General features: G+C 38.9%; 1 protein-coding gene across 1 annotated transcript in view; it reads right to left on the reverse strand.

The window, feature by feature from the left end:
- Positions 1-11,267: 11,267 nt before the first annotated feature.
- Positions 11,268-24,697, reverse strand: part of pdzrn4 (PDZ domain containing ring finger 4) — a 36,479-nt gene continuing 23,049 nt past the window's right edge. The window contains exons 2-8 of the mRNA XM_067427039.1: positions 22,663-22,910; positions 21,519-21,621; positions 18,946-19,041; positions 17,322-17,384; positions 14,749-14,850; positions 13,776-13,868; positions 11,268-13,684 (exon numbers count right to left, since the gene is read on the reverse strand). Coding sequence (XP_067283140.1) covers positions 12,098-13,684; positions 13,776-13,868; positions 14,749-14,850; positions 17,322-17,384; positions 18,946-19,041; positions 21,519-21,621; positions 22,663-22,910 — 2,292 coding nt within the window. The 3' untranslated portion in view covers positions 11,268-12,097. The remainder of the gene's footprint in view (positions 13,685-13,775; positions 13,869-14,748; positions 14,851-17,321; positions 17,385-18,945; positions 19,042-21,518; positions 21,622-22,662; positions 22,911-24,697) is intronic.

Consider the following 24,697-nt stretch of genomic DNA (forward strand, 5'->3'; position numbering starts at 1 on the left):
GATGGAGCGGGTGGCCATTATGTGCAAAAACACACGATTCTAATGCTGTGTCCCAATTCGCCTACTTATACTACGTCCTAAAAGTATGTACTCTTTTTGTGAAGAAAAAGTACATACTTTTAAGTGTGTAGCAGAATAACGTCACTGTTTAAACTGCCCTGTCAATCATCGTCAGATTCGTCACAGTTAAAATCCTCCACATTCAGTTTAATCTCCTACCGTATCGGAGATAAATGTAGCCGCACGTTGATCTGCCAATTGTGGGTCTTTAATGCAGAGACTCTCCTCGTGTTTGCAGTGTAAATATAATGATGGCCAAACGTGTCATTACAAAAGTTCACAATGCTGTTGCAGGTGAAATATAATGTGGACAACACTAAATATATATATATATATATATGTTTGTAGTTTTTTTACGCTTTTTATCCTCATTTGTAGTTCTAATTAAATCCTCGTCCAACTCGCAATGGGTTGTGGGCAATATCAGCCGTTAGAGTCCGCATCGATCCGCACTTCGAATTCCTACTGGAAATGCAACCCATTCTCACTCCCAAGGCGTCAAAAACCGAAGCATGGTCAAGTGCCTTCCGCGTCACAATGAAGACGCTAAAGGTGCCCCTGGGCGTCATTTTGCGACGCGCTGGGTGCTCCATTCATTACAATGATAAACCTTTGGCGTCATAAACAGACGCATTTAATTATTTGCGTTTATAAAAGCAGACATGATTTTATTAATATTTAAAGGCTACTTTTATATTTCGGAGCAACTAACTCCACTCCTACCCTAAACCTACCCATATCTAAACAATATAAAACACATAACAGGCAAATAAATGTACAGACACAGGTATTTATTGCAAAAACTGACCAAAGCAGTATAAAAGTATTAACTCATGTTGCATTCCAAGTCTTCTGAAGTCATACGATATCTTCATGTGAAGAACAGAGTCGATCTTAATGTTTTAATCGCTGAAATGATGATCCCGCTGCCCCGTGAACGAACTCATTCATATCTCATTCAAATAATTCAAAAGACTCCTGAGCATGACGCAATCGGTCACAAGACACACGAGAGCCAATGACATTTTACAATCAATGCTGACGTAATGACGCAATTGGTTACAAGACATACGAGAGCCAATGCAATTTCACTATGAAATCTCACGTAACCGGCGCCAATATTTGAAATTTGATTGTGTTTGTTGATGATCTTCTGCGGATGGAGATGCTGATCGCTTTTCGGGATTTTCTTCATACAAATCAATCGTTTGGCCTCGGAAAACTTGGATTATTTAACTTTTTTGAATAACTTGTGTATGCAGTCGTATATGTCAGGCTATATCCTGTGTTTTATATCATGTTCAGACAAATGGGTAGGTTTAGGGATGGGATGGGGTTGGGTTACATGTTAAGCAAATAGCGTAAATAAAATAAATGTAAATAAAATTATGCTTGCTGATTAAATTGAAAAACACACTCCAACATGTCATAATGGCAAAATTATAAACTAATACAATTTCACCATGACGATAACATTACTAATACCCAGCGCGTCTGTGTATGACGCCAAAGGTTTCTAACTGAAATGAATGGAACACCCAGCGCGTCGAAACATGACGCCTTGGGGCACCTTTAGCGTCTTTATTGTGACGCGGAAGGCAGTTGACCATGCTTCGGTTTTTGACGCCTTGGGAGTGAGAACGGGTTGGGAAATAGTAAACCATCCGGGTATCTTTGGAATTCTCTTTTCAACATACTACGATTTGATACACAAACACACGCCTCGCGAGCAACGTGACTTTTATTATGACGGGACACAGTCGCCGTGCGCCTGCACTATTTCCGCTTTTCCGGTCATGAGTATAAGGTAATTCAGCTCTGTTTATCATATTAGATACAGTTAAGTGCGTTTAAAATTATGTTATGACGTTACTCTGTGTTCGCTCGGCGCTGCTGTTCACACTGCTAGAATAAAGCGCTTCTGCCAAATAAAACCGAGCGTAAGGCAGATATGACGCAATTGACAGGCCACTCCCTCAAACTCTATGCTGACACGTCCTGGGTCCTTGGTAAAAATAGCAATTGTCGCACAATTTTCAAATAGTTGGAAACATTTGGGATATTGCAAGTAGGCCTACTCAACATAACAAAATATATAACACTGGCCTAGCGGTTTTTGGATATTTTACTGCAAAAATACTACATTATGCACCTTTAAGTTTCTCTGAGAAAAGAACAAAGAACGGCACTGAAGTCATTCTTAAAAAGGGAAAATGTGTTCAGAGTTTTGCCGACAGGATACGGCGAATGTTTAATCTGTCAACTATCTCCGCTTCACCTTCGTTGCTCTGGTTGGTTGTAGCTCCATCCTATCGCGTGCAGAGAGAATTTGAAAGACAACCGTTTATCCCACCCCTCGGATTGAGCCCTTTCAATTGTGAGTTTCCAGACCAGACATCTTGATGTGGGTCTGGCTTGTCAAGCTACAGCATAGGTCCTTCAGCAGACAAACCACAGGTGTAGCTCATCACATGGACATGATGACATCAACATTAGGGTAAATTAGAGCATTCTGGGAAATGAAGTGCTCTTCCATTATGGCCCATGAAAGGTAATTTAGTAAATACAAAGAAATACATAGGCAATAGATTAATTACAAAATTCTGTAGAAGAAATGTCAAACTTTATTCGTATAGTCGTGTCTGGAAATACCCCATATATTGTGTGTATGATAACATTTACCATAACATTAACATTATAACGTTAAAATTCCTACATTTAAAGTAGTCATGTTTTTTTCTTTATTTATTTTTTGTACTTCCTTAAACTTGATTAACAATTCTATGTTTGTGATTCATTCGATTTAAATGGAATTTAAAATGCATTATTCATTCAATGAATCCAGACTTTTTATAAGGTCTTGGGACCCTCTCATTTAGCTTACATCTCATAGACTCTTTTCTTTTTAATTAAAATAAAAGCTTTTCTGGGACATATATGCACTGATCACATCTTCACTCCTAATGCAAGAACTTACTCAAGAACACTCAACTTAACACAACAGTCTGGAGCCGAAGTAATGTGGCGCCAAAGTGTATTCAATACATTGGATGCAATGCAACAAGTCTCATTTGCAGACCCGCTTGCATCGACTGACTTTTGGTTATGAATCCAATCACAAACAGAACTTTCATTGAGTTTAATTAGCTGAATCAATATCTCTATGTAGGCCTGTTCATCTTTCTGTCAGGTAATCTGATTAGTCCGCACATAGAGTGGCTGGGCGTTTACTTATACACTCACATCCTTTCCTTAAATGAATCTTTTATTGATCACAGAAGTGCATGTCTGACTCTTGCATTATGCATCCTGCAGTTTGTGCACTTTTGGACTGATTTAACACTGCATTTATTGTAAGAAAAAAGTGCCATATTTCAAGTAAATTCCTTCAGAAGAAACCGGCACTAGGGTTAATATTTTCTTTTCTGAAGTCGGTGCTCTGCTAAAATGTTGATTGCACATCAAACAATGAGATAAAATAAATCAATAACCTGCCACAATGTGAAATATCAAACATCCATCTGCTTTCTGCAATAAAAGTCCGTCGATCACACTTCTGTAAAGTCTGAATCAGCCAGTTCAATCTTCTTGAGTGGACCTCTTAATTTATTTTCATCTGCTCTTCATTTTTCATGGCTTCAAAGGGATTTAAAAAGGATTTCTATGAGAGGGGCGCCATCTGCGCTCCTCAGTCGGAACAGGAGTGGGCTGTCAGACCTCACACCTCTATAAAGTTTTTCACTGAGAGAGAAAGAAGTGGAAGACCAGCCACATTCATGTTTATAAAATGAGTCTCACTTACTGCACCAAAAACACTTAAAGTAGTGTTGGAGAAGGAGGAAGAAAGGAAACTCCATATGGCTGATTGGCACATGCCATTTCAGGCTTATTAGATCCAGCACTCAGAATATTGGGGAGCGTCGCTATTCGCAATAGCGAGTGCAATCAATTTAATAACTAGAATAAATCAGCCCTCTTTTTTAAAATGAATATCAAAATATTGCATTTTAATATAAATGGATATGGGAAAGTATACATTTTTGCACATAGTTAGGCCTATATACATTTTTATATACCAATGGCTGCATTGGAAAGCCTAAAAATGCAGCTTTTCGGAGGATGGACTCAAGGTAGGAAAGCATCAAGGCAGGTCCGAATCCAATGCTAGCTTTACTTCCTGTCTCCTGAGATATCCTTCAGTGCCTTTGATATCCCACAATCCTGTGTTTTCCATTCTGTGACAGTTGAGGTAAAAAAATATAGATGGTGGTCATCTTGCATGTGAAAGTACCATCGGTTTCCAATTTTGATGTCATTTCTAGCGAGAAATTACTATTGTAGTCATTAAATATTTGCTTAGTTTTACCAAAAATCATGCTATTTTGTTGTAGATCATTAGACTGTTACGTTGACTCAGAAATCTGTTTCGTGAGGTGCCTTCGTGCGGAAACACTGCCTACAAAGTCATTGCCTGATAAGTCAGCAGCCTAGCTTTCGGACGAAGCCAACATTTCACTATCTTTTTATTTCACACAACAGTGTAACAAATTAGTTTAAAAAAACACAAATGTCCCATTTAGTCTCTTAGTATGAGCTCATAAAGCTGTATGCATAATAATTATAATTAATTATCAAAATGGTGCTTACGGAGTACAGCATGTCACACCACAGGATGTCATCTACCCAAATGCATTCATCTACAACAACAAAATACCTGGATGCATGTTTTTAATTGCTTTGAGTTCATTAAAAAGGCTCAAAAGACCATTAAGGCTCATTTAAATCAATGAAACCTTTTTAACCAAAGAAATTGTGTATTTGTGGGATACAAGCAACAGAAAGAAACATGTTCTGCATGGTGCCAGGCTTTGCTCTCGCCAGGGTTTTGAGCAAATCTTTTAAGAGTATTTTTTAAGGTCTGGCGAGGTACAAAAGAGTCAGACAACAATGAGAGGATATGTGAGGCGTGCCAAGAAAACATCTCTCCTGTGCTGGATCAATACATCTGAACTGAGCCGATTTTTAAGAGAAGAAAGCCGAGCATTTTCAATGAAGGAAGGATGAAATTATCTTTTGTCATAAAACATTACTGTTTCCTTTATAAAACAACATCCATCTTACTGAATTCTGCTAAATATGACCTATTCTAAACAAAAGAACAATAGTAATGCAAGCGACATTGATCCACAATTCCAAACTTTTATTAGTTCCCATTAATATGAGTGTGTTACTCCAGATTTCTACTCTGTATAATTGCTTGAAATGGCATTTGAAATACAATAATGTCAAGGTAAGAAAGAATACATTTAATGTTGCATTCTTTTGAAGCGAATAAAAAGAAGACAAAATGAGAAGTGTGTGTGTGTGTGTGTGTGTGCTGCTGGCATGTTGTCAGCTCAGCTAATTATTACTGTGCTTCTCCTCCTGTGTGCTCACGTTTTTGACTGCCAAAACTTGCTGTGCTAAAAACGGCACCTTACCAAACCAATGAGAGCTGAGGGGCTGGAAGGGGGTTGATTGCACCTGCTGAGATCTGAGCGTGGAGGCTGAATGGATTTTCATTGGGCCTTGCTGTACATGAAAAGCTATAAACGAATACCGCTCTATTACAACACTGCTCATTTGCATAAAAATAAACTTTTCTCAACTTTGTCATTGGACATCAGTCAGTGTCCTTCATGTTGATAAAATCACCAACTCTCATTGACTGCTGCATACACTTACAATGTGAACGACCCTTCACGTGTGACACAAAGTCACCAATTAATTTTTTTCTTTGTCTTCCGTCTATACAAATTGTGCCTTCTTGCCTGCAGAAAAATATTCCTTTTGTTCTCAGTGTGCACAAGTGTTGTTTTCCCAAATATAAAAAACGTGAATCCCTAATGCTGCACGGAGGATTAGAGTCGCTGCCGTGTTTGGAGGAGCACTGCCTTAGTTTCGGGTTGACTCCATCTCCATGCACAAACAGCTGCTTACTGTGGGATTAACACACATTGTTCAATGAATCTCAACATGGGCACTGATGTCTCACAGTGTAAGCTTTTAATTATGCCAGACACGGTTTTAGTTTCAAGACTCAAATATGATCATTTCAGAAAAGTGAGATGCACAAGAAAAATGTAACAGTTTTTGTCGAAATTAAATCAGTTAAGTTCCGGAAGTAAAAAAAAAAAAAAAAAAAACACATTGTATTTGCTTCTTCTGAAGCCATCAGTCAGCATTATTTCAGTTTATTTTTTAAGATAATCGTGTTTATCAGTGATATTCCTGATGAAACTACATTACCTGTACATCAACCAGAGAATCAGAAAAAGCAACAAAATAGGTATTTAGGACTGCCCGCTCACATGAAGCACTGTGACTCTCCCTACACTTTCAAAATACTGAAATGTTTGTATATATCCTCCTGGGACCCATAGACTTTTTGTCCACTGTAGTGGTACCAAATGTTGGGAGCTTTCAACATTAACAGGACAACATTAATTTAGTAATCACCTTTAACACTCAATATGACAAATACGATAATATTTTGTGCCAGAGCACAGATGGTGTGGGACCCTATTGTAATTGTTCAGCCTATTCTTCTTCTCTGAAATTCAATTCTATGTTTCACATACAGGTATGAATTTCGGTATGTTAAATCATGCAACCCTCAGTGCAACACTAACAATTGATTAGTGAATTAAAAAAATTAAAAAATCACATAGGACTCAGTAACAACTGAGTCCTGGAGTCCACTATACTTCTGCACAATACTTCTGGAACCAGCGCTGCTGAAAAAGGGGGCAGGCACTGTTGCACTTTATAGAAGGTAGGCATTGACGTCACTTTCCTACCGGAATGCCCCCTCAGTCGGACTGAGTGGTAATATCTGCTGCATAATTGGAGTTAATAGGTGAAACTGCAAAGACTTAAAACTAGCTAACAATTTAAAACTAACAATTATCAGTTTAAGCTAAAATTTGGACTGCATATAGTGTTACTTACAACTTACCAAAGATCCCATGATCCATGGATATTGACAAGCAACCAGGCATTGTGTTTCCTGACTTTAAGAAGTGCCTGATTTTGACATCTGGGAAATAGATAAAGCAAATTTGCTTGTGAACACTTCATATAAATACAATAGCTAGGTATAGGTGCATATATAGGGTTTACCCAAAAATTCAGCATATTGACACAAAATGAGAAATACACGTTGTGCTAGCCAATTGTTTCTGTGAATTGAAGTGATCCATTTGCTTCTTTTTACTGTAGCTTTTCTACGGTCTGTAAAAAGAAACCTCTTGTAAAATCTTTCTAGATTTCTTGTAAAATCTATTTCTACAGTCAGTCTCAAAGCTTTTTCTCATTTTAAATGTGTTTGTGTGTTATTCGCAGCATTCATGCTGAAAAAAAAGTATTTCTGCCACTCAGTGGGTGTAACCGCAGTCACTCCACCGATGGTTACGTCACGTGCATACCTTCTGTTGTAGTATTACTTTACTTTAAGTTTTCTGCTTTGACCTTAATTCCTCTATCACCTTTCCAACTCATTTCTTACAAACTCAGATTTGCTGTGTTTGACAGCTTGTTAAAAAATGCCAGAAAATAAATGTTCACAGGGCATTTTCATAGCCTGTGTGTCCATCACCAAAGTCAAAAGATGACCATATAGAAAAAAACACACTACCGTTCTCCTCCCACCCTGTCAGCTCTCTGTTCTTTTGTCTGTTCATCTGCCCTCGTTTTTGGATTCACCCCATTATTTCTGTCATGCTCTCTCATGTCTCTACTTTCCCAACGGGCTTTGAGAGCTCTGAGAGCTGAAGCTTCAAAAAGCATGCAAAAGGATGTGTCAGGACAGAACAAACTATAAAATACTGCTGAGTTCAGCTCAAGTACACCAAAAACTTAAGAGGAATGTGACACTACACCCCAGAAGCGAAAAGTCATTACACAATATCAGGATAGAAGTTGATATCAGGTAACTTACACTGTGTATTTAGTCTGTCTAGACTCACAATTTCATGGCTGTCATTATTTTCTTACACTCACGCTGTTCCAAACATATGCAGTTTTTTTTCCCAAACAATATCTACATAATAGTATATATTTATAACACAGCACTCTGAAATACTTGAATATGATTGGTCAGTAGCATTCAGAGAAGTCTGTATAATATACACTCACCTAAAGGATTATTAGTCCAGAGAGAGTCAGAGTCAGAGAGACCGAGAAACTCTGAGTTATTAGAGTCAGAAAGACCGATGGTGGAATGTAAACGGTGAACAAGGATGTTATGATCAACAGCTGTAGTTAAGTCCAGAAGGATGAGAAGGGATGGGAAACCAGCATCTGCCGCCATCAATAGATCATTTGTGACCCTGACCAAAGCTGTTTCTGTGCTGTGTCCTGAGCGGAAACCAGACTGAAATTTCTCATATAGATTGTTTTGCTCCAATATTTTTCCAGCACCTTTAAGAGGTATGGGAGGTTGGAGATGGGCCTGTAGTTGTCCATAACATCTGGGTCTAAAGTGGGTTTTTTAAGAAGTGGTCTGATGATAGCAGTTTTTAGAGATGAAGGAACATGGCCAGCCTGGAGGGAATTATTAATGATCTTGGTTATAAAAGTACTTAAGACACAGAGGTTAGATTTAACCAAGGCTGTAGGAAAAGGATCCTGTGCACAGGTGGATGGTTTCATTATTCTGATGATGTCCTCAACCTCGCTCTGTGTGATGATAGAGAAGCAGCAGAGATGTTGGAAGATCCCTGGCTGTAGATCAACTTTTAAATAATAACACTGATTAGAGTGCGTTTGACAAGGGCCAAATTGTGATGTCTAGATGATCTCCAAAACTTCCTGGTCCTCAGTGGTCAGTTTCTATCAAAAGTGTTCTAAGGAAGGATCAGTTGTGAACCAGTTGCCTGTAAAATTTTCTTTCATGGATGGTCAGGTGTGTGTACGTCACTTACCTGGGGAACACTTGGCACCTGGATGCACTATGGGAAGAAAGCAATCCGGCGGAGGCAGTGTGATGCTTTAGGCAATGTTCTGCTGGGAAAATCTTGGGTCCTGCCATCCATGTGGATGTTACTTTGACATGTACCACCTATCTAAGCATTGTTGCAAACCAGGACCACCCTTTCATGAAAAAGGTATTCCCTGGTGCCTGTGGCCTCTTTCAGCAGCATAATGTTCACTCCCACAAAGCAAAGATGGTTCAGGAATGGTTTGAGGAGCACAGCAATGAGTTTGAGCTGTTGACTTGTCCTCCAAATTCCACAGATCTCAATCCAATCAAGTATGTGTGGGATGTGCTGAGCAAACAAGTCCGATCAATGGAGGACCAACCTCGCATCTTACAGGACTTAAAGGATCTGCTGCTAACATCTGCTAACATCTTGGTGCCAGATCTAGTAGAGTCTAGTAGAGTCCATTGTTCGATGGGCAGGGCAGTTTTGGCAGCAAAAAGGGGACTAACACAATATTATAAAGGTGGTCATAATGTTATCCCTGATCATATATATATATATATATATATATATATATATATATATATATATATATACATGCCTGTTTTCATCATATGGGTTTTGAATGATGAAAGGGCATATACGAGTATAAATGATGACAGAATTTTCTGTTTTTGGTGCACTATTATTTTAAAATAGATTTTAAAGCTCTTCTGCTAGGTGAAGTGGGAACATCACAGAAACTGACAGCAGTGCTCTCCATTATTCTTTGTAGTAAAGTAGGGAGAGTGAGATAGTGAGGAGGAAAAAAATGCACTTGCTTTGATATCCCTTCTACCGTTTCACAAGTCTCCGCTCTGTCAGTCATAATGAGCATTTATGAATAAATAAATGTGAAAGAGAACCATAACGAGGTAAACGACTGCCACACATACATAATACAGCATTATTTCGCCATATTCAGTCTCCTTCTGCATCAGGGCTATAACGCAAGACGGGGGCAATTTCTGTAGCTGGTAATTAGGAAATCTTCATAAACCTGAGAGTTCAGCTTTGGCTAAAGTTTGAAAACATGAAAGACGGGAAGAATCTAATGATTAAATAGCTAAAAATGGAGAGGATTCATGATGAGAAGATGGATCCATTTACTTACGTACATGCTGAAATATTCAAGACCTCCTGCATGTGACATGAATTACGTCGGCCATCCTGATTTTTCAGTAACACAAAAGAGTATCACAGGTGATTATGGATACTTTCTTACAATTAGAATAATGAAAATGTTTACTCAAATTAAGTAGACAGACAGACCCTAATAGTACAATTAAGATGTGTTCAAAAGGGTCTCAATGAAATCAGGTCTAGTGACTCAATGCAGATTTATGCTACCCGTTCATGCGATTCATGGTGTTATCACTTTGAAACAGAGGCAGACAGGTCTTTACATGCAGCACACATTTATACCGAAGATGAAAAACATTAGACTTCAAAAAGCCTCAAACCTCTCTCACACACACAAACCATCCTAACAGCCTCAGGCAGCTTTCATCCATTCAGAACAATCTGTGTAAAAAATTATCTACCCACCTAATATTAATTCATCCTTTTTTATGCATTCAATTTGAATATTGGTTTTTAGTGCATTTATAGAAATATCGTTAAAACAATACATATACTTGAGGAGCAAAATTGCTTTCAGAGACTTGTTTTCAGAGAATATACACTGGCAAACAAAGCCATTTAAACATATATGTAACATTGTTTTGTGAGATATATGACTATAAGACATTGCATAAGAAAAGCAAGTATCTTAATACATTTTTGCTTTTGTTTAGATATTTTTGAGAACACAATCTTTTTTTCTTGTGTGTGCAGTGTTGTGCAGTTTTTGCAGGACTGAGGGCAAGATAACCATTTAGATATTCATGCAAAGAATTACATATATTTATAATCAAAACATATCTGATTTTAATACCGTCTGACAGGATGTCAGTTTAACAATGACAGGTCTGGTATTTGGGTGAGATGCGAACTGAACAAATGCCAATGTCTAATGATATAAATCACAGTTTATCTCAGAAATGCGGTTCTTGATCTCAAGCTTAATTAGTTCAAGCTGTCAATCTAGAAAACTAATCAATCAAAGCCAAAAGCTACAAATATCTTTGTATGCCGAATAAAACTGGAAAACATAGAAAATCTGGAAACCATATGTGAAGAAATGATAACAAAACTGTTAATGTGTAACTTATATAACAATAATTTATTATTCATTTTACCCCATGTAGCACACCTAGAACACGTAGACCCGGCTACAAAGATGTCTTACACATCAAAAAGAGACTAAAAACATGACAGCAAGATTACTCAGGGTGTCTCTTCACAAACTGTGGTAGAAAAATGAGCCTCTATACAAGGCACAATGAGAGTGAAACTGCGCTTGACTGGGATACAGACTGGGTCATTTGGCATTATAAAGATGGAATAAGATAACTTATTAGACTTAAAAATATAAATAATGTTCATACAGAACAGTACAAAAGTGTACATATTGTATACAATACCATTAAGATGGTAACATCGTGCGAAATGTCAAACGACTCTTGTAAACCCATTTAGCTGCAATGAAGTCCTTTTCCCAAGAAGATCTCGATAAGAACAGTTACAGGTATTTACATTTCAGATTTAAAAGATGTAATGGCAGCAAAAGCCGAAATTCAAGTACTGTATTTTATATCGCATGAAAACTTGCCATTTATAAAATACAAATGCATGGAAAGTAACACTACATTAAATGACAATGTAGTGTGTAAAATCCTATTAAAACCATTTTTATACATTCTAGTATGAAAACACAGCGAGGTCTGTACCGGTAGTGTCAACGTGTCAGTATATCAAAAGAGTTTTTGAACATTCACATTTCTTGAAGTCTTGAGTTCAGTTGAAATGAGTTTTCACAAAGTATTACTCAGTTTCACAAAACATGAAAAATATCTGCATCTTCACTTTTATAAAATGGCCACTTGGAATGAGGCAAGTACATTAAATGAGAACGCCTTACGTTTAGCTCTTCACTAAACTGTGGTCACTGAAAGGAAGGCGTTGTGAACTTTGGTGCCCTCAGGTGCTCGTGCTCCATGGCTCATGAGCTCTTGAATAGTCATCCAGTTGTCAAGGATCTTCTTGTTCCGTTTCTTCAACATCTTCTTATGGCTGAGCTCCAGGATGCTGACTTCCCCGCTTGCCGTCCCCATGGTCTCCCTGAGGCACTCAAGCCGGCTCCTCTGCATGAACTCCCTCCTGCGTCGCTGCTCTCTTGCCCGTGCTAGCTGCTGCTTGCGTTCTTCTTTACTCCAGTACCGCCCCATCTTCAGCTCGCTGACTGCGTCGTCATCTGTAGTCATCCCACCACTGCGCTCTTCCCTGATCCGTAAGGCTCGTTCGCGTAGGATACGGTCTCGTGCAGGCCGACGTGCCACATACCTGGTTCCGTCTGCTCTCACTTTAACTTTCCATTCAATTCGGCCAGGTTGTGAAGGTCCAGGCCGTCCACAGAGGCTGAGGAGGCTAAGCTGGCTCTGGGAGTATTCCAGAGAGGATGAGGAATGCTGTTGTAGAAGTTGTAGGTAACTCTGGTAATGGCGTGTGCTGGAAGGATGGGTTGTTGTGGTGTTGCTGTGATAGGGCGAATGGTAGTGCTGAGCGGTTGCAACCCTATTACGGTTTCTTTCTTTCTCACAGCGCTCGTCATCAGCAGGGAGTGCTGGGTCTGACTCAGAGGGGTTGCTGGGGCTTTGTTCCAAGCTGCTGGAGAAGGCCTGGCTGGGTCCTTGTGAACCGGGACTGGTGATGGGGGTCTGTAAGGGTGGTGTTGAGCTGATGTATGTATGGGCACGACTGCAAGCAGAGCTACTTTGGCTGGGTAAAGACAAAATGGGACTATTGTAGGGACTCTGCAGGTGTTGGGTACTCCGTAGGTTCCTCTGATTGGTCAGGTGGACTCGACGCTGTAGCGAGTGATCGGGTGATCCTTCTGTTCCGAGTGGAGTTGAGCGGGAACTTTCGGCTGTATTGTAGGCACTAGAGCTGTCTTTATCTCCGAATTTCTCACTTTGTAGTTTCTCTGGATGCTCGTTAATATCTGCAAGCTTGCCACGACGCAGTCGACTTTCCTTATCAGTTCGGGGCGAATCATGCTTGCCCCTGCGCAACTGGTGGGCTTGCATGATGCTCTGGCATTCACGTTCAATGCTGCGCAGCTCTTCGTTGAGCATATGCAGCTCTCGTGCTACTCCACTTCCACCCTGCTCCGTCAGGCTGCACTCGATTGTACTACTTCGCCTATAGACCAACCCGCATTCCCCACCATTACGGATCTGGCACTTTAGCTCCAGGAGTTGCTGGAAATGGTCACATTCCACTCCATTCTCGCTCAACCTGCCCTCCTGACCCTTCTCCTGCCTGGCTAAGCTAACGGTGTCCATAGGAACCAAATGCGAAGCTGCTTCCCATCTGTCTCGAGTCTGTGTTTTGGGATGAGAGAGCAATTCATATTCAGAACTCTCCTCAAAGCTGCATTTCACACCACTGTCCTTCTCCAGAATGGAAGAGGAACATGTTGCTGTGTCTGTACTTGCGGAGGCTTCCTCATGTCTTTTTGACTGAAAAATATGAACAGACACAACCCCTTAATGCCTGTCAGAACATAAAGATTTGGCTAAGGAACTTTTTGGCAAATATGGTCATACTTACCCGCTTTGCTTCCTTTTTCTGTTCTTCTAAAATCTCCATCTTCAGCTCCTCTAGGAAATCCTGATGGTCCTCATCTAGCCAGCTTCCATCCATCTAGGAGAGAAAATCCCAACAGGGTTAACCAGCTCTGGACTAATCAAGGGGTCAAGATTTGTTAGTTAATGTGTGTTACGGAATTATGTGTCATTCCGTTTATGTTTACATATTTATGTTTATGCTTTTGCTATTGCCGTTGTTTTTTTTGTGTGCTTTTTGTACTTTTTGTGTTAAGTAGGATTCCAGTTGTGGTAAGGTCCACCTCTTCCTGTGAGGATTGGACCGTAGTAATTGATGAGGGTTTAAAACCCTCCCTTCCGCTTCCAGTCGGCGAGCAGGTTACGATTCCGGGCCGGTCGCATTTCTCCTGTCTCCTCTCCAGCCGACAGACTCTCACAGACCACATTACAAATTCCGTTAATGTGATGTGGTTTGTTAACTAGGCTTATGTTTTCTTGTTTCTTTCTTGTTTCAGTATGGATGTTTGTTCTGTTAGTGTAATTTAGGGTAATTTGTTGGATTTTGATTTCTTACCTCGAGGGGAGTTAGCCTGAACTTTTAATTTGTTAATTATTTTTGTTTGTTATTTTGAGCCTTGGGTCTTCCCGACGACTGCTCAGTGTCATGTGATCAGTGGCCAATGAGCTCCCTAGCTCAACTGCCTTAGCTCCACCTTCCCCAGCTCCAACTGTATAGATCTGCTACGGATAATTAATGTACACAATATTGTGCAGCCGCAGCATATCAACTTTCGCACAGTAGTGTCTATGGGTTGTTTCGGCAGTAGCAATTTTAGTCTAATCAGAATTTAACTGATATCATTTTCACATGGTCTTAAAGAACATGGCATTCATGGCTCAAGTGACTGTATAAATGCTGATGAAATAAATAAATACATTTGCGACAAATAAAGCTGTGGTATGTCTACTAGTCTCACCTGTCCTTCAGGTCTGGTGACGAGTAACACAATGGATCTGGAATTTTCATTTGAAAGGAGAGCAACAGCCTCTTCCCTGTTCTGTACGTCATGACCATTTATCTGGAAGAAACATGGACACAGAGAGACAATTACATACACACAAAGATAATGACAGAGTGTCAGGATTTTCATACCGGAAGCATACTTCATCAGTGACAGAAGTGGAGCAAAATTGCATTTCCTCATAGACACCAAAACTAGGTCCCCCTTGTGAGATAACAGCCTTCAGTCAATTATGCATTTACTGGAGGACAGACTTTGAATCGATTACTAAGACTGCCGACTGGGCTGCAGGAGCCACAGCATTTATAAAAAAGCGTTGTGGCGATACACGCCCAGACACACAATTAAGCAGCCTCTGACAGGTGCCGTTCATCTTTTCTTCTATAGAGTAATGGCACTGTCAGAAGAAGATAATAGGGGTGGAGAGAGTGAGACAGACGTGCACTGAACCACTGTATTCATCTCCCTCAATGTTACATCCAGATGCACTGCGTCCTTTGTATCTCGCTCTTTCTTTATCTTCTTTTGCTCATAAATTCTCCAAACCTTTAACCCTACTGTCATTGCTAAATGTCACACCAACTTGGTCTACTTTCTGCAAAAGCATATCCAGTTAAATTTGCTATTTTTGTGCAATTTATCGCAATGATCCAGTTTATTTGCTAGTGGCTGACTTCATTTGAAGATTTGTACAAACACACACACACGCACGCACGCACGCACGCACGCACGCACGCACGCACGCACACACACACACACACACACACACACACACACACACAAATATCTACAGTGGGAATCAGACTTTGTTTGTTCAAGATTTATACAGACACACGCACACACACACACACATACACATACAAATATTTACTTACTTATAAAATAATGACTATATAATATCTCAAATATAATTTTTAGTGGATTTTCACTAGTGGTCTGAGACTTCCCAATGTAAATATTTGTATGTGTGTGCATGTGCGTGTGTCTGTAAAGATTAAGAAAAGGTTCTATATACAACTTTAAAAGGTTCTATTGGCGCTACGTATTTGTAACTCCTTAAAGGTTCTATATAGAACCCTTTTTAAAGGTGTCATGAACTGGCTTTTTAAAAAAAATTATACTATTGTCTGAGGTCAACTAATGATGTTTGTGTGTTTTTTACATTCAGAAACGTCATAACTAATAAGTAATAGGCTATTTTCTACACTGGTTTTTGAGGCTCTCTCCAAAACGCTGGGTTTTGGTGGGCGTGCCACACTGGAGACTTGGAGGTAAACGCCCACAGCTAGGATTGGAGAAGATTTGCATATTTAATGAGCTTAAGCTTCCTTGTCAGTTCAGGGAGAGGAGAGAATGAGGGAAAAGCAACCAGAATGATTTTCTCGATCACAGGGCTCGTAAACGTCTTTATCAAACAAACACAATGTTTTATTTACCTCGACGCGCGATTGATTGGACTATTATTTTTATATTACACATAGCCCGCAAGATCAGATGATATAAGCGCCGACCTTCAAATGTCAACGAGAGAGAGACTGAGAGAGAATAGCAGAACAAGAACGGAATAAGAGATTTATCGGCCTGCAGGGCTTTGCGAACCCTGGTCCATACGTGTCTGAGTCCAGCGTGCTAAAGGTATGTTCTGTTAGACACGTACACATAAGCAAAACGATCTATAACAATGCAATACTATCACATATCAAAACACGTTTTACTCACATGGTGTGTTGCACCATTCCTGTCAGATCCAAATCCAGCATCGACCGGAGATTTGTTTACAAACGATTCCGCAGTGAACTGAAGTGAACATGTCTTCCCCACGTGAGCTGGAACTTCATTAAAAATAAAGTTCAACCACTCATTCCTAATATTAGGATCAGAAGGAAGCTTAGGCAACGACTGTGTTCTTCAGGAATAGCGCAATATATTAATCTTTCAAAATGTATTGTTGTTGAGCCCTCCATGAGTCGGTGGGCGAGGCTACTTGATTAGACGCGCTGTAGATTCTGTAGAGGCGGTGTTTCGCCAGGCACTGACGTTAGTAGAAGCACAGGACCGTTTGCTACCTGGTGTCTATAAAAGCTTTTCTTTGACTAACAAGGAAGTTTTTAGCTCTGAAACTTAGAGGATATTCTTATATTATAATGACCTTTTATATATCAAAATCTCAAGGAAGTGCCAAAAGAACCTTTATTATAGAACCTTTTTAGCATAAAAGGTTCTTTGGAGTTGAGTACACTTCATTAGGTTCATTGGGGTTCTATATAGAACCATATGGTTCTTTCCTCAACTCCAATGATCCTTTTATGCTAAAAAGGTTCTATAATAACAAGAAAGAACCCCTTTGGCATGTAAAACGGGTTCTATATAGAACCTTTTAGGGGTTCCAAATATGTAGCACTTTTAAGAACCTTTCCTTCTAAGAGTATATCTATAATAAATAATCAAAAACATCATCTGGATTCATAGGATGGTTGTAAGCGTGAATGAGCGTGTATAGGTGTGTAACAAGATTTAATTTATCCCACCTGTAAAATTCTGTCTCCCTCTCTGATGCGTCCATCCCTTGCAGCGATGCTGTTGAGTTCGATCTATCAACAGTACAACAAACATAGCATCAATATGTAAATTGCCATAATTCATTTCAAGACACAGTAATAATTCCATGACTTATCACAAAAAGAATTCATTATTGTAATAGATTAATTTGCATATCTGTTCTATAATGAGAAAAATCTATTCCTTTCAGACTATTCACAAAAGAAGGCAATTTAATACCCCATATAAAATATAAGGATTGGAAGTGAATACTGCACAGAATATGTAAAGGATTTGGGAATCCCCCCCCCACCCCCAATAATACATATTTATATATTTAGCATTTTACAAGATTGCTTATTAAAACAACAATATTTTTTTATGCATTATAAGAATTTACATAAGAAGGAGGCTGAAAACATCATTGCCGTACACTGACAAGCATTATATGCATAAATGCATTTTTAATGACTAATATTAGCATAACTTACTTTCACAGTCATGTATTAATAGAACATTTCTGTAGGTTGTTTATGGTACATTTTCTGGAGATGATACAAAAAGGAGAAGCAGTTCCCTCCTGTTTGATGTCAGGTGCTCCACATTTACATATCTCTGAGCAAGAAATGGTGTAAGAGCAGGCAATATCTGTACAATAAGTAGAATTCTCCCTGTTGAAATGAAGTCCCTGTTTTCAGTCTATGGTTTCCTTTGGGTGTATCAAGGAGGTGAGAGCGAAAAAAGTGCATTTTACACTCCACAGGAGACAGGAGGGGTGCTATTTTCTTGCTAATTAAAATCAGCAATTAAAACACTGAAAAAAGAACTGTCTGTATGCAGAATAATTTTCCAAACTTGACTTGCTCTCTTCATGCTTCACTCAGTTCTGGTAGACTTTCGTCTGCCATTTGAACTTTGGAAAGCAGGAAAATTTTCCATATGAAACGCTTTTAATTTCAGTGAAGGAATACTGGTGGAAAAATGAGAATAGATCAAACTGAGCTTTTATCTTTTAATTACTTTTCACAAAATTTAAATTGATGTTAAAAAAGGGTTTGGTCCGATTAATTTGATTGCCTGCATCATATTTGATGCTCAGTGCCAAATCTTACAGGTGACTTCAACGTGTGCTAATGAATTAAACACAGATCACCACATTAACATTACAAACATCTGCTCTAAAAGCATTTTTCTGTTCATTTTCAGCAGATCTTTGTCTGTTAAATTGAACTGTGGCTTTAAACTTCACAAAATAGAGTCTGAAACTACAAAGTCACCTTTTATTATTTTCATCACTTGGTCTGAGAAAGGAGATGATTAACCTTCAGAACTTTTTTTATTGTCAATCTAGCTCCAGTTTTTCAACCTGGATACTAAAATGTTTGACACATCTAAGTAAATTTAAAAACCCTAATTTGTGTGATAGCCCAGCAATAAATAAAATAAAATAAAATAAAATAAAAAAAAATAATAATAAAAAAAAAAAAAAAAATAATAATAAAAATAAAAATAAAAATAAAAATAAAAATAAATAAAATAAAAATAAAAATAAATGTACATTTCCAAATGATGAACACAAATTTGAACAATTAGAATAAAATTACAAATACCCACCTGACTAACAAAAATGGCCGTATCTTCCTCATCAGTGCGATAACAGAGAGTCAACCCCAGTTTCTCTTGGCTGTTCATTCGACAGAGCTCAACCTCCTGTAAAACACAGACAGACGCACACACACACACACACACACACACATGTCTGGTTCACTATCTTTGTGGGGACTCTCCATAGACGTAATGGTTTTTATACCATACAAACTATACATTCTATCCCCCTACACTGCCCCTGCTCCTGAAACCTATTTTTAAATTTTCGAAAAACATCATCCTGAATAAGCCATTTGAAAAGTGGGGAACGCTGGCTGTAGGTGATCTCAGGTTTTACTATCCTTATGGGGACATTTGGTCCCCACAATGTAATACAAGGGCACCCACACACACACACACACACACACACACACACGCGCACACGCGCGCACGCACACGCACACGCACACGCACACGCACACGCACACGCACACGCACACGCACACACATTGGTCTTTGTGGTTTACAGGGACTCTCCATAGGCGTAATGGTTTTTATACTGTACAAACTTTTTATTTTTTATCCCCTTACACTGCCCCCGCCCCTAAACCTACCCATCACAGGAAACATTCTGCATTTTTACTTTCTCAAAAAAACATCATTTAGTATGTTTTTAAAGCTATTTGAAATATGAGGACGTTTGAAATGTCCACATAAACCACATTTATATTGTTATATCAGTGTAATACCCATGTAGTTATACAAATTTGTGTCCTCATAAACCACATAAACAGGCTCACACACACACTGCAGGAGTCATCCATAGATCATATAGTTTACCATTTTCTTTTCTATTGCAAGGACCAGAAAGAGTAATAGACATGCAGTATGAATAGAAACATAAAAATGCGCTCAGCTATACTTTATGCTGATTTTCTAGGCAGATATTTTCTTATGAAAACAACTAGAAAATAGCTCAGCGCATTTCTTTTCAGTTCAGTTTATTTAAAAAAGCCACCTCTGATAGCTTCTAAACTTCAGCATTAATAGCATTGTTTATGAGTAGTAAAGTAATCTTAAATCTTAAATATTTGGCTTTACATTAAAATGAAACAATGACCAGTTCCTTTAGCTACAAATGTGTCCAACAAAAAGATGAGGCCATCCTGAAATATGATATAATCAAGCAGGCAGAGGGGGTTATATGTCAAGACCGAAGCCTGGCGCAAGTGACAGGGCTGCATTTGAGAGACATTCATCTGTCAAAGAAGAGCAGTTAGCCACAGCTCAACAAGCACTGACACTGGTCTCAGTTCAGTCAAGCAAAACGGCTCATTTATCGGTCGACGGTCCTGACAGAGTATAGCGTCATACATCAAGCACTCCGCCCTCCACATTAACCAGATTTACCACTCTATCTATACTACAAGGCTTTCCTTTTTTTCAGCGTACACTTACACCGAACGGTCAAGTGTCCTTATTTGTCAAATAATGTCTAAAAATGCGATTCCAACAAAATCACACAATGTCTGTGGTGTGATATACATAGGCTTAAGATGATGATACACAGGGCAACTTTTTGAGCAATGTTGCCGGGCAATGTTGCTGAAAGATGTTGCTTGGGCACTTTCCCATTGAGAATGGCCAACAAATTTCTATGTGGATATCCAAAGAGAAATTTGTTGCCCATTCCCAATGGGAAAAAGCTCACAGCTACATCTTTTAGCAACATTGCCCTGTGTATCATCAGCTTTACTCTTTCTCGTATTTCAGCTGAATCTGGGTTACTGTCAGTCCGCACAATGGATGCAATTTATCACCAGCAGCTTTAATACGGCTTCATATTGATCTTCTCCATAATCTCAGTGATACTTCATATTTTCTGCAAGTCTATTGTTCAGACCTCATGCTCATCAAAGAGGATCAACCGACCTGCCGAGCAAAATAATCCACACAATCTCCCTTAACCTACTGCGGTAAGAGATGGAACTGGGAAATCATTGTGATAATTTTACAGATTATAGTATTAAGGATGTGTTCTGTTGTTCAGAGAGGCCTGATATGAAAAATTTGTTTGTGAAGTTATCTTGCATGGAAGGGGCTCATCCAGATAATAAATCAAAGACCACATTGTTTTCCAAGAAGGAAATTGGCACTAATTCACTTACAGAAAAAAAAAGATCATCATACATATATATAATATCCCAAAATCTCACTCTTGTGAAGAAACATATGGTGACAAGCTGGTACCTTCAACAATCATCCTAATAACGATTCATTAACACACATGCATTTATTTTCCAAAATGAGCGAGAGAACCAGTAGGAAAGCACATTAATGTCACTAAAATCAATCTAATTACACCTCAGTGGAGTCTAATGCCCTTGTTTATTAGGAAAAATGGCATCGTTTGAAAGCTCTCCAGCTGTAAAATGCTACTTTAATTCGTCAATAGTGAGGGAACATGCTTTTTGAAACTCTTATTTTTAAAGTCGTAAATGTAAATGGCTCGGCTGAACATTTGTCAATGGGTCACCCGAGATGGATGTTAACACCAGGTGTGTGTGTGTCACTAAAGAAAGCATTTTTATTTTACTTACCTCACACTCAAATTCAACTGGCCTGTCCACCTCTGCCTGAGTGCTGGCCACATATTCTGGACAATCAAAATATTCATGCTCCATAGTCTGAATGGAATGACAACTAGAGAAAGATAGAACAAGAGAAATGAACTTTATGCTCCAGGCTAAGCTTTATGCCTGCAATTGCAAAAACTGCAACAGAACTACAGACCGACCCTGAATCCATGCATTACACTTTAGAAGATAACAGGTTTGTTTGTAATCAGGAGACGCATGTAATTACAAACAATGCTCATTAATCTGTTAACACATCATGCTGGGGAACAATTGCAAAAGCACCATTCCAAAATCCTAAGCAATCTGTGCAGTGCACATACACACACAAATGAGCTAAATCTTTGATTTTACTGAGCTGTAGCCAGACAAACAGATTAGCATGAATAAACCCAAACAAAGCATGTGAACATAAAAAGCTAAATAATCAGATGTGGCCTATCATCTCCAGACTCAAGTCTTATTGGACAAACTCAAGCAGTTGAAAAGCTGTAAAAAGGCATTAAACGCCAAGAGAAACCTCTGTGCCAGCATGTTTGATATTTTAGCACTCCATTAGGTTTTAATCACCCTGTATACTACTCATTACAGGAAATGGATAAGGGAAGCCACTACAATAATTACACATAGGCCCTGGCGTGACTTTTATGACAGCGGTGGGGGATATTTCATGGGGGGAAGGGGTTATGGGTGTTGCCTGGCGATGAAGAAATTCTTGATAATAATGTGCTGATGTTAGTATGCATAGTCAGCTGGATAAGAAAACATAACTAGGTAGCATTTATCACATTTAAAAAAAATAAAGAAATAAGTCTGAAATACATATATTTCATTACTGAATAAAATTAAGTAATGTATTTACTATAGGGTTAGGATTGGTTTATTTGCTTGTAATTATGCATAATTTATAGTTATTACTATAGTAACTACAGGTAACATATGTGACACTGTAAAATAAAATGGTACCATATATTATTTAACTATTTATTTCTCCATAATAATGTCTTGTAATAATGACAAATACATAATAAACTTTGAAAGAGGATTAGGTCTGAATCTAATTAAACCTACATTTAATTAACAGTTTTGGCAGCAATACTCTATGTACCTGTCCGACAGTAGGAAGGGGCAGATGTCTGGCACAGGTGGGGTAGTGGGTCTCATCTTAGCCAGAGCCATGATGTGCTCAAAGGTGATGTCCGTCTGAGTGCACACGTCCACCACACACACTTCCTGTAGGCTGTTCTGGTTCCGGCCAGAGGGGTCCCGCCTCAGCACCTGCACCACAATGGGTTCCTTCCGCATGGCCTCCCCCGTTCCCTCATGTCCAGACTTGGAAAATTCACGCCCATTCACCTAAAGAGATGAGAGAACCACAAATCGCACTAGATTTTTTCACAATTCCAAACCATGTTTACTTTTTTATTCTTTTAAAATAAGTGAACGGTTTAAAGAGGGTTCCAAATTGCTAAATGGGAGCATACGTGTGTTATGTAGCTCCGATATATGGATTTCATAAGTGACCAAACAGTCATAGTAACATCTGACATGTTGCACCTGACACCTGTCAAAGCCGCCCCATCAGAATTCACTCACCCGCATCAGCAGGTTCACTGCCAGACCAATTAAATGAGCTTGTTAAAAGCTCAAAGTATACTCAGCCTTTCAACCATTTATTTAAGATAGAATAATACCTGAGGGAACACACAAACCGCTTTACCTTCAAGCTGTAGGTCTGCGATATAAATAAGTCAATACCCTACATGCCACTGCTGAAAAATATTTATGTGATATGTGTGAACTTATTTTATTTTACTGGTCCACAAACATAGAATCCCAACAAAAATCAATGAAAAGTTGAGTCAGAAAGAGAGCAAAAAGACCAGATAAAAGATACATCAAATGTATTTAAACTTAGTGAGCAGACAGGGATATCAACCCTTTATTTGGTCCCCAAATAGCCTTAGTAGTTTGCAATGCAATGCAATTCAATACAGATTTGAGCATACAGGTGAACTTATTTCGGACTCATCAGCAAATAAAAACTAGGTTACATTGCCCACAGTGAGACTGCAAGTGCCTTTTACACATGATTTATTTTAGACTGAGCAGTTTTAATTCAGCTATGTGGTTCCTGTGAGGCAGAACAGGAAACTAGCCCAATTATGCAAGGCTTCCTTAAGAGTCCTTATCCTCATTTCTCATTGCTCATGAAAGCTAGCAATGAAGAGTGGCCTTTAGACCTTTTCCATCTCTTCTTTTGTATTAGTGGGGCGCATAGCATTTGGCGCCTCAGGCTGTCAGGTACAACTGCTTTTAAACGACCTCAACATTCGACACAACATGACAGGAACCTTTGCTGTCAGACATTCATTAAGTCATACTTGCATCCAGCACTGTTCCTTATGGAAAGACTGAAGAGCTGGTTAGGTCTCACCAGATGGGCCAATTAATACAGCGGTAACTAGGGAACAGTCCATCAGTTCAAACTCAACAGATGTGTTCCTCAGCACTGAGATACTTGTGTCAGGTTGAAGCTGGTTAAATTTATTTAGGCACAGCACAACCAAAAGGTCTGGGGCCTATTGCACAAAACTAGGACAAGGGATTAAGCCAGGATATCTTGGTGAGATTAAGCCAGGATATCTTGTCATCTGTATGCAAAATTTAGTACACCACTGTCGTGTAAACGTACCCTGAAGGCACACTCACACCAAGAAGGATAAAGTTAACTTAAGATAACTGTTTATTATTGGATAAATTGAGCCAGGATCACCAAGATATCCCAGCCTAATCCCTTATCCTAGTTTTGTGCAACAGGCCCCTGGTATAGAAATTAAGGAAACCACAACATCACACCCACAATAAAATAATACACCAAATGAGATACCAATACCAATTAGAAGTCACTCAAATATCTGCATTGAATTACTGGACTTTAAATATAAATTCAACTGAAAATAAGCATGCCATGCAATGTAAAGCTGAATAAGTTGGCAAAACTCGGTACTGAGGTAATCAGTTACATCTTTTTTTTTAAGTTTAAGAAAGCAGAACTTGCAGATTTGTATTTTGTACTCATATATTTGAATAGCTCTTAACTTGGAAGATCTGTGTAAGCTATAATTAATACATTTAACTTA

The sequence above is a fragment of the Pseudorasbora parva genome, chromosome 20 (genome assembly GCF_024679245.1).
Source record: "Pseudorasbora parva isolate DD20220531a chromosome 20, ASM2467924v1, whole genome shotgun sequence".
In the NCBI taxonomy this organism is placed as follows: domain Eukaryota; kingdom Metazoa; phylum Chordata; class Actinopteri; order Cypriniformes; family Gobionidae; genus Pseudorasbora; species Pseudorasbora parva.